This window comes from Halyomorpha halys, unplaced genomic scaffold, assembly GCF_000696795.3.
Source record: "Halyomorpha halys isolate HHAL.00 unplaced genomic scaffold, Hhal_1.1 Scaffold859.1, whole genome shotgun sequence".
Lineage (NCBI taxonomy): Eukaryota > Metazoa > Arthropoda > Insecta > Hemiptera > Pentatomidae > Halyomorpha > Halyomorpha halys.
In genome coordinates, this window is record NW_027115553.1 from 573,906 (window position 1) to 586,137 (window position 12,232).

A 12,232-nucleotide genomic window follows, 5' to 3' on the forward strand; every position below is an offset into this window, starting at 1 on the left:
GCAATCTTAGTCCGCGGCTTCATCTCCGCAACTAAGATTGTAACCTATTTCCTACCGGTTTCACTGGTCCGCCGCTTCATCTCGACAACCAGTGAACTGGCTCCTATCATGACAGTTCTAGTCCGTCGGCTTCATCTCCACAACTAGAACTGTTACTCTGCCTCAGACTCTCTTACCTAAACCTCCTCTACCTGCGTCAGTGTCCAGGGCTCATCCTCTGGCACGGCCGATCCTATCTTATTATAATGAATACGCCTTGTCGTGGGCCTTCTGTAATGAGATATCAGGCTGGAGAAATCGCCTAAGACAAGACTCAACCCCGACAGGATCATAAGAAGAAAAAATAGGACTTAGGCAAATTAGTTCCGTTTATAAGCGGTTTATTAAAGATTAAATAAAGAAACTATTATATATTAAATTTAAAAAATGTAAGTTCATAAACAATAATTTGTTTTTTACATTCCTCACTACTTAGGTAAGGAGAGATTTAATTGGATAAAATCATTGAAATATAGTTTTTAAAAAAATGTTACAGATAAATGTCGGTGTATTTGTGGCATGCTTAACGATTGAAAAAGTAATCCGAAAGTGTTCCATGTTTTTGTTTTATAAAATTTCGGCTAACGATGTTTGGTCCAAGACAGCTCTAACAATTTTTAATAAACTTTGTCCAAGACTTCTAAATAAAGCTCTTTATTATTTTATGCAAAGAATAAAGCTTCATAAAAAAAGAAAAACAGAAAAAAATAGTTATAAAGAAAAGAAAATTTTATTTACGCATAAATCAAAAAAGGAAATATTTTATGGTAAATTATAAATACGATTATTTAAAAAGAAACAACTTGTTAAACAAAAAAGAAAAAATAATACTGATATCCTTGTTACATAAGGATCAGGGCTTCCTAACAGTTTCAAATACTGTCATATAATACAACGAAATTCCCATTAGTCAGTTTTACGTTCGTAACCCCCAACTCCCAAAACATCATAACCAATTATTACCTTTTTTTAAGTGGTTGAGGTGAATAAAAACTTCCACATAGAATACAACCTATTATATAGTTTTTTTTTTACAACGTTTCGGGACAATTATCCTATACTCTTGGACATGGGCGTAAGCAGGATTTGGCCAAGGGGGGTACATACAGCACATACATAAAGTAAATTCTGGAACGTTGAGTAAATGAAAGATATAAAATTTCAAGAAGTACCGCTACCATTTTATGGCGACTACATAAAATTCAATCATTACTTTATAATTTTTATTACCTAAAACCACAATTAATTATTGTAAATGAACCTTGAAAATCGAGGATAAAGTTAATTATTGTACATAAATACATACCATGCGCTCAATAAATACAAGAATATAAGAGGTAATGAAGAGGTGTGCAATGTGAGCATCAGCCATCTGGAATTGCTGGCAAAAATATTAACAACCTCTTTTAAGATGGTTGCGTTTTTAAAATTTATTTTCAACAAACATTCTGAGATTATTATAATGGCAAACTGTAAGTTATAATAGGAAGAATGGAGTTTAAAAAAGGTTCTTTTTTATTTGTTTCCCCCATCATCATTCATTTTTAGAGGTATGTATATGACGAATAATTGTGCTCAATGAATCTTATTTTTTTTTACCGAAGAATTGACTTATATCCGTCTTGTCCCTTCGAAAGTATGGTTGTGATCCTGTCAAATATTAGAAAGATGTCAACTCAACAATGTTATCTTCCTAATTGTAGCATGTTTCCAGAAAGAATTTGTCTAGGAAATAAGTTCACTACTTTTTTTTTTTTTTTTTTCTTAAGTCCCAAAAATCTAGGGTGGAGCCGCGACTTCCCCCTACTCTCCTCTGCCTACGCTCATGCTCTAATACATGTACATTTTTAATTTCCATATTGAAATCTTGTAACTTATACAATCATAAATAGTTTAAAATTGTTTTACACATAAGTTATTTAAATCGTTGCCTCAATTACATAATTATAAATTATAATTATAATTTAAAACAAATTAATATAATCAAACTTCCTAAAAAGATCAGAATATTTTAACAATATATTCATCTAAACCTCAGACATAACGAGGTTATCGCCCGTGGAAGCCGGAATCTCTATTCTTTTGTGTCTCATTCCTTTGTCATCATTATTATAACAGTCAAAAAATAAATTAGATGCATGACAAAGGAATGGATTTTCATGCCAAAACCCAGGCCCATAACAACCACCTCTGCATCCTTTACGTAATTTGAGATTCCAAACATTAGATAAGACTTAGGATTAATTATAGCACACTACATATTTGATTATAATATTTGTGAAAACATTACTTTTTCTTTTTCGGTTTTGTATTGTTTCATTTCAAGTATAACTCTTGAATAATTCTTAGTATAATTTTCCTAGTATAATTCTTGGCTTAGAGTGAAAACTATTTTTGTACTAAAAATAAACTTTCGAAATTCCTCATTCCTTAATTAACTCTTTAATGTATAAAAAGAAAAACTTCCATGAACGAATTGCTAATGGAAATTTCAAGAAATGATGTTTGTGAAAATATTGGCACATGAGAAAAATTTTATTTCATAAAATTACAACACCCAAAATGCCCATTTTTGCAGGAAACACCTAAATCTAAAAGCAAATTGTACTAACATACCCAGTAGATATGATGATGAATGTGTACTTAAGTATCAACTTGGCAAATTTTCTTTTCTTTTTCTAAAATATCATTGAATAATAAAAATCAAATTACCTCAAATTTTCAAAATTCTCATTATATACGTATATATTCAATAAGTTTAATAAAATTATTATAGATTTATGTGATCGGAGATTTAGTCAATTTTTGTTTTTTAAAAACCGGAGTGGGTTCAATCTTATTTTTTTCAGGGAAAATAACAATAGATAAAGTGGGACATATGAATAGGGAGTTAACAAAACAGCACACTGGACATGTTGATAAGGTCCAAAGAGGTATTATACAATATAGAGCAATGTTTGTGCTACAGAGAGAGAAGAATGCACCAATAGCAAAGGATAATGAATTGAACAATACAGTGTGAAACAATTTTCAACCATGTTATATGGATAACATGGTTTCGATAGTGAAATTGAAAGTATGACAGGTATGAGGTAAATATAATTATATGAATTACATATACACATATATGACCACGGTGAGAATTGTTGTTTAAAATTAATTATTATTTGTAGGATTATTAAGGTGCATGAATATGGGACAATTGTCTTTGGAAGTGTTTTAACCACAAAAATTTAGAGGGAAAGTTTTATTTTTTCTAACATTATATATTATTTTATTAAATTTTATTTTCTCTTACATTATACATCCTTTTAATAAATTTTATTATGTTTCAGGTCAACTAGGAGGGTCCGGCCGGATGATAGGTGAGCGGTTGAGCTCGTCGGGGACACAGTTGGACTCGTGCAGCCCTCTAGGGGGTACAAAGTCCAGCACGGATAGCCTAAAGCCCAAGTCCGTATCAAGGCAGTCTCTACTGGAGATCGTCACTTCTAAACTGGGAGTCACCAGAAAGACACCTCATCAGGTAGAAATATCCATGTGTGAATATAAATATATTTTTTAAATTTATTTAATGTGATTTACAACTGTACAAATAATAAATACAATAAGCAAATATGTTGTATGTTTCATATACACTTGCAAATCTTGGGGAAGGAACCCCCATTGGTGGTACTTCAACCATTTTTAAATTAGATGGTCCCGTGGCCATCTTCTTTTCAGACGCCACGGGGGATTATCAGGGATTGTTAAGGATGAAAGATTAAGAATTAATGAGTTAGGATGGGTAAGGAGTTTGGAATGAAAAGACGCATATCTGTTTTGGGCCAAATCTGCAAAGAATGGGATGTTAAGGTCTTTGTGAATGAGTTTATTTGTAACGTAATAAGGAGCAAGAAGGATTTCACGTAGGAATTTGGATTGTAAGGATTGGATGCGGAAGGAATGATGGTTTGGTAGAGCCACAGAGCTCAATTCCATATTTCCAAATTGGTCTGATTATCGTAGTGTATACTAATTTTTTGTAGTGAATGGGAAGTTTAGAGCGTTTGTCAAGTAAGTGTTGTAGCAATCGAAATCTACGAGCAGTTTCTTGTCGTTTCAGTCTTGTGTATGGATTGCAAGTAAGTCTCTTGTCACGATGGAGTCCTAAGTATCGAATCTGTTCAACAGGCGTTAGTGGAGTATTTATAAAGGATACTGTAGGACAGGAGGGTAGAGGTTTACGACGGAGAGTAAAAGTTATCTGATAGAATTTGAATATAAATAATAAACATGAATAGTAGATAGGTATCTGCCTGTAGATATTCCTATAGGGATCCAGAAACTACAACTGTTTTATTAAGCATTTAATATATAATAAATTTCTATCAAAAACACGTGAGAACGAATCTATATTCCTATCATATCACCTATTGCTACTACGTTAGTAAAGCAACATTAATAGATTTCCGAAGTAGTATTGGCAATACAAAACAAGTAAAATATATAATAAAAAAAGTACTCCTCAACCACCGATAAAGTGTTAATTCCGTCCAATGAAGTTCACGTCTTCGAGTATGTATTCATAACTTGCGATCACTCCCTCCCCACTCCAATTGGTCTTGAAACTTTGGAACGCTGTTTCCTTTCAAGCTGTTCTTGTATTCATGCGGAAGGTGGAGTTGAACAAAAGAAGTTGGGATTGAGATGAAAGGCTTTTATCCTATCAAATTGCAGCAAGTATTCAAAGAAACATAACTCCAGGCCATCCGACAAGAAAGGTGTCTTCATAAAACAGTTCTTATAAATCGTTCTTTAAGGCATCTCTTTAGAAATTCTATATCAGTTTATGATACTCATAATAAGCTTATATTAATATTATTTTAAATTTATTGAAATAATTAATACATGTACTCTAAATTCATTGAAATACCCAAATTGGTTACCTATATATCTAATCTATCCTTCAAGAGTGAACATACACAGTAGGTTAAGAATAGCACCGCCAATTGAAAACCAATTTCATGTGAAAAAATGGATATCAGAAAAGATTTAAATTTTAGATAAACACCGCGGAAGCAACAAAAAATACACTTAGTTACTAAAATAGAGAAACTGTGACGTATTTTTAAAAGTTTATTCAAACGTTTAGAAATGTAATTAAAACTTCAATGAATTTTTACTGACTCAACAATGAACTGTTTTAATGAAATATATTCTGATGAAGATGTTAAATAAGTACCGTTCTAACGTTTCTAGTAAAAAAAGTTATCATGATTTTTTGTTAATTACATTATTAATTCCAATATATATACAATATATATACAAATAATAGAAATATGAAATAAAAATAGTAAGTTTCTGATTAATTCTGTTTTGGGAATCAATAACCAACATGTTAATGCAAACAGTTTCGATATGAAGCATAAGTTTTTTTATAACGTGATAGAGGTTTTATAAACAGTTAGGTAATTTAAAAGAAAAAATGTTACATTGAATTGGGAGCCAAAAAATAATTTACAATTCATTCGAAAGCCATACAATAACAAATAGATTGTTATCAAGATCAAACTAACTCAAACCTAAGCGAGGTTAGTAATGCTGTATCCTACCCTAAATAGAAATTCTAAATTAAAATCCAAAACTACTGTTTTTATTTTTAAAACAATTCTTAGGATTTATGGTTATGAAGTCTGAGGAGCGGCATCCTTTACGAAAAGGAAAAAAAAATTACAATCTTTTCACAATAAAGTCCTCAGAATCGCAGTGGGTGCTCCTTCGTTTGTAAGAAATAGCCAATTGCATCGGGAATTGCGAATGGTGTCAATGGAGGATTACATAAAAAAACGATTCATGAAGTTTCACTCCCAGTTACCGACAGTTACCTACAACTTGGGAAACCCAACCTCAACCCGAAGACTGAAGCCCAGGCTGCTGCAGGACATCCTGTTATTAATTATGTAGTTATAAATTCTATTATTGACATAACTTATATTTTTTTTTCTTTTCGTCCTTTTTTCAAATTAACTTGATGTTGTATTTTCCCCATTTGAGGCCAATTTTTTGTTTTATTAAGTTTACGAATGTTGTTATTTTGGTTATTAACTTTAATATTCTCTCTTATCAAGAATTATTACTTTTATTTATCACATATTTTTTTTAGTTTATAACCTTGTATCTAGTTAGGGGTGTCTTTTGCACCCCCCATATGAACTGGTAAAAAAAAAAAAAATGTAACTATTATATCAACCATGTTTTTTTACTCTGGAAGGTAGTTAAAATTAACAAAGGAAAGGTGGCTCCAAGAAATAGTTCTACAAACCTGTTTTCAAGGCAACTAAAGAGGATTTATGAATCAGCTTTATATGCCTAGTTAATATAACTTTTACTTATATTTTATTTATTTAATTATATTTTATTAAAAATAGGAAAGGTGTTTTTTTTTTCAGTTTCATTACACATATGGCGAACAATCATTAAGCAAGGATCGGTTTTCCGATATTGTCCCCTTTGTGACTCTTTGTTAATTAATTAATTTGTTTCCAATTTTTTAAGTGCTGTTCTTTTCATTTCAACTCACATAGAATTCAATTATCTTAAATAAAAATATACCAAAAACGCAACTTTAATAACTTTTAATTGAATAAATCTTCATGAGGCAGAAACTGACATAGAACATAAAAACATGACCTGCAATAGAACTTCTACTGTCACTAGGAAAAGCCAGTATAAACGCTGATCTGACTAAAGTAATAATTAAACAAATAAATTATAAAATTTACAATCATATATATAGTTGTAAAAGTTTCTTCATTAAATTCGGATGATTTATATATTTATTAAATGCCATTTAGTATAAGAATTTAGATACAATGCAGGTGAGGAAATACACTCATGGCTGCTCTTCGCTAATAAAACAAAGGAAATTCTTAACGAAATTCGAACTTGATGTGGAGAGAAATCGTTTGAAAAGTTGGACTTGCAACCGATCAATAATCCGAGCTGTTACACCTATAACCATCCTCTTGCGAATGACGATAACAGTCTAATCCAGCACTACTTCCTAAAGTATGGTATGCGTGTCCTCGGGATATTTGATGGGGTACGTACTTCAACCGGGCTTTACTTCATCAGAGGATAAAAAAAGAACTTATTTTTGTGATGTACATGATATGAACTTTAAGATATGTACAAATTTAAGAATATGTACGTGTTTATACCTAAGTATAAAACAACTTAATATGTTTTACCTAATTTTAAACTTTTTTTATCTGACCAAAGGACGAAATTTATCTTTTGTAGATGAAAATATTTCTGTCTGAATGCATTAGAATTCTGAATTATTCTGATTTCTGGCTGGGACATTATAGAAGAAGTACACGGATGTCGAAAATTCGAGGAACACTTGCCGAATACATTTCCAAGGAAAGCTCTTGCAGGATTAACCCAGTTGCTGATAAGTTAAAGCAATACAAGCTTTTAACTCAGCATATTAAGAGAACTTAACGTAAAATTATTTTTATAAGCAACTATATGTAAATATAAATTAATGAAGGATTTATATTATGTGTTAAACAGTTGGCCATAATATTTATTAAGTAGTATGAAACTACTAAGGATGGGCCTCCATATTAATGTGGAAAAATCTAAAATTAAACTGTTGGATAAGAAGCCTCTGGACCAGAGGCAGAGTCGCCTTCTAATGGGCCACTGTAATTTCTTTAATTTTCTAAAGTTTTTCTTACCTTGGCTCTATTATGAATGAGAACCAGGATGAAGAAGAAGAAGTTAAAAGCAGAATTTCTGCTGGAAATACAGCTCATTTCTCCATTGTAAGGTTAATAAAAAGCAAACTTGTTAGTCGTACCAACAAGTTCACCCTGTACAAAACGTTGATAAGGCCAGTCCTCACATATAATGGAGAAACTTGGACCCTGAACAATAAAAGCATTAACCTGCTAGACAGGTTTGAAAGAGTAATTCTGAGGAGAATCTTAGAGCCCGTATGCGAGAATGGTAATTGGCGAAGAAGGATAAATGGTGAACTTTTTGGGCTCTATAAGGAATACAGCATCTCCTCGTACATAAGGATACAGAGGCTTAGATAGCTTGGCCATGTAATGAGGATGACCGAGGAAAGAGTGGCTCATAAACTGTACAGTTACGTTCCGGATGGTGTGCGGCAACGTGGTAGGCCGAAGGGCCGATGGAGGGATGCTGTGAGGCGGGATCTGCGACAACTGAGGATCCCAGTTACCCTTACAAAAGATAGAGAAAGATGGTTGGCGACTGTTGAGCAGGCCAGGGGTAGAAGAAGTGTAAAACAACCTTATGATTTCGATATATTTCGACTTTGCCGGTCTGCTGCAGTAATACAAAACCAAGAGTTGAGTATCATGCATTGGTACCCAAAAGAAGTGGGCCAGAACATTGGCTAATATTAAATAGTATTATAATATTTTATACTTAATTTTAACCATCTATTCCTAGCATGTATTAATTCATAAAAATATATATGAATACAAATGTTTTACATACATAAAAAATAAATGTAATATATATTATTATAATGAGACCCAACTGACACTGACAATAGCCTGTATGTAATAATAACAATAATTTTACATTAGCCTTATCATAATAAGGATGAAAAATAATTATAAGTACAAGTCGTTCTATTTAAACTATTGTAGTTAAATTAAGGAGTTTTTCCATGTTCCATATGTAACCGATCTAGCCCGAACCAGATATCATTCCTTCCATAATCAACTCCCTAACCACCCAAACCCATTAGTTTCTAACCTTGCTTCCTCTTCCATTCCTGACAATCCTCTGAGGCGCCTGAAAAGATAGCCACGAGACCTGCTAATGTAAAAATGTCATTAGAGTGCTACCAATGGTTAGTTGCTCTACACGCCTATAACATTTCATTTTAACTGAGATCAAATTTACTAAATGTATTATAATGTACAGTTGTAAATAGCAATAAATAAATTAAGGGAAAAAACGTTAGTGACCAGATAATACTTTAAAAGTTTAAATTAAAATATTATTAGCAAATGTCCGTTACTTTTTCATACAACTATATATTCGAAAGGTATAAATAGATTGTTATGAGGAGGTGCTAAAATGATTGAAGTTGGGACGGATCGTAAAAAATTAATAGTTAACCAACAGAATTTATATTAGTGGCCAAAATATGAATATAGTTCATATAACAATATAATTAACGAAATATTATAATATTTTTTTACAGTCATATTTTAAAATTATTAAAAGATGGATTCATATTTAGAAACTATTAGAATGATTCATTATTAAGTGATTGTTTTAATTAATTTAATTATACCATTAACTTATTATTCTAGTTATGTTTCAAGGTATATTTATCAGGTGAATAAGATAATATTTTTTAACTCTCGTTTCATCTTTCATGTCCTACATAAGTTATAGCCACAAAGGCTTACCTTATATGAGAAGGCTAGAATTAATTTGACAATTTGTTTTTCTACCTATTTTTCTTTAAACCAAAATGATGCTTCAGTATTGTCAAAATTGCAAAACTATCAATAATTATTGATTAACTCCATATTTCTTTTCAATACTGAAGAATATACACTTGGTTAAGGCACGGATAGATAACAAAGAAAAATCTTATAAGCGAAAATGATTGTCATTTGTGCCTCATGATATTTTCTCATGTCTTGTACTCATATGTTCTATACTAATCATTAATTAAATGTATAGGTATTATTAAAGCTGTACAAACATTATATTGAAACAGAGTTAAAGTAATTCCTACATAGTACAAGAGCCCAAGAGGAGAAAAAAGGCAGTTATCTCACCCCAATTTTTGATTACTTTAATGTAAACTATGTATAATTACTAGTCAAAATTGATGAGTCTACCAAGTATAGGTAGGGGGAATAAAAATGGCGGCTGTTTGAAAACGGTAAAAATTGTTTTCATTCGGAGCTCTATATCTTAAAAGTAGGAACAACACAAGAAAACCTAGAAGAACGTCTTTTAAAGATGAGCAAATTTGCTAAAATGTGAACCTTAAAAGAGTTAAATAGTTAAATAGTTCTCGACATATAGCTTTTTAAAAAGCAACATTTCATAAAAATGTTGTATGGGACATACTGAAAGATCAGTAGTGAATTTATTTTGAAAAATCTCAAAAACCATTTAAAGTACAGATGTCTATTAGCACTCAAATTAAAGCTAGTTTAATGAGCTATTAAGTAGTTTATTATTTTTATCTTCGTAGGAGTAATAGATTTCATGAAATTTGCTAATATAAACTAATTTATAGTTGTTCGGACAAAATTTTATTTCCCAAATTTATTTTCATATGTGAATATCATAAAAACTACTACCCCTACGCAGATAAGTGTCACAAACTACTTTATAGTAAGTTAAATTCCCTTTATTTTGAGTGTTGGCAGACATACGTGCGTCTAATGAACCTAGAGATATATTTTTACAAAAATCCAACATTTTATAAGAACAACTAGAAATTAACATTTTGTGAGTTTATTTTGTCAAATATCATAAAAACTACTACTCCTACATAGATAATCATAATTAACTATTTTGTAGTAAATTTAACTAGCTTTAATTTGAGCGCTGGCAGGCATCTGTACGTCAAATGGTTTCTGAAATGAAGTTTTTCATAAATCAAATTTATTGTCCGAACAACTATAAATCAATTTATTTTAGCAAATATCATGAAAACTACTATTCCTACGAAGGTAAAGGTCATAAACTTCTTTATAGTCCATTGTACAAGCTTTAATTTGAGTGCTAATAGACATCTGTACGTCACATAGTTTCTGAGATATAGATTTCTCAAAATAAATTAACTAACTACTAATCTTGCAGTAGATTTTTAAGAAATTTTGCTTTTTAAAAAGCTATATCTCGAGAGCTATTGGACGTAAATAGCTCTTTCAGGGCTAATATTTCAGCAAATTTACTCTAATTTAAATAATGTTCTCTTAGATTTTCTAGTGTTATTAGTAGTTTTTAAGATATAGAGCTCCGAATGAAAAATTAATGTTTTTTTTAAAAGGTTTTAAAACAGCCGCCATTTTTTATTCCCCAACCTATACTTGGCAGACTCATCAATTTTTACTAGTAATTATACATAGTTTTCATTAAAGTAATAAAAAATTGGAGTGAGATAACTGCCTTTTTTCTTCCCGGTTCTTGTACTCATATGCTCTATACTAATCTTTAAATAAATGTATAGTTATTATTAAATCTGTGCAAACATTACATTGACACAGAGTTAAACTAATGCCTACAGGACCATGTGCTAGGATTAGAAATTACCCCAGTGGGACAGGCGCTTGTAAATGAAAGTCCAGGAATCAGTTTAAACAATTAGAGATAACGACTCTTGACGACGAGAAAGGGTTGGGAGTGGGGCGGGGAAATAAAGATTAGTAAAAAATTGCCACTCCTGATTACTCCATTGATTACCCCCACCCCACTTTCAGCCGGTTTAGCCTAATTTGCATCTTAACGTGTTAGCACAATTTAGTAATCTTTTCGTCCCTCTTTATTTATCTTTCAGAATTATCAACTTCCAACATCACAGTATTATTATTTTGTTTGAAATACTAATTTAGTACAGAACAAATAGCAATTAAATATTTGTCCTTTCATAAGAATTATTCTTATAGTAACGTTAACATAAGAATTATTCTTATAGTAACATTTATATAAAAGTATAATTTATAGTGTTAAAATATAGAAGTGATTAATCAAAATAAGAACTTTTACATCTCCTTAATTCATACAATTTCTCATTCAATTCAGACATAGGAAGTGGAGGGATGCTTTTCATCAAACCCTGTTTTATAAGGAATAACCGCAAAACAACTTTGGGAAAAGACGAAATTTTGAATTAACTTCAAATCCGTATTTAGATGTTATGTAATAGATGAAATACGCAGCACTCGCTCCCCTTCGGTACAACACAAAAGTCTATTATTTTCAGAAAAAAAAAACGTCAAAATAAATAATAATAAAATATTTATAACCATAAAATTCTTTCTTGAGACTGGCAATTTTTTACTAAATAATTCAAAACATTATCCAAATTATAGTCTCAAAACTTTTATTGTTTTTACACGTCCAACGTTTCGGCCAATTCGGCCATCTTCAGGGACAATCTTAATTCACTATGAAACATATTATTTAA

At 31.1% G+C, this 12,232-nt stretch overlaps 1 protein-coding gene across 4 annotated transcripts in view; it reads left to right on the forward strand.

Moving 5' to 3' along the window:
- LOC106686667 (cyclic nucleotide-gated channel alpha-3) overlaps window positions 1-12,232 on the forward strand; it is a 358,981-nt gene that overhangs the window by 150,982 nt on the left and 195,767 nt on the right. For all 4 annotated transcript variants that reach the window (XM_067052577.1, XM_067052578.1, XM_067052579.1 and 1 more), the window contains exon 3: window positions 3,375-3,565. In XM_067052577.1, coding sequence (XP_066908678.1) covers window positions 3,375-3,565 — 191 coding nt within the window. The remainder of the gene's footprint in view (window positions 1-3,374; window positions 3,566-12,232) is intronic.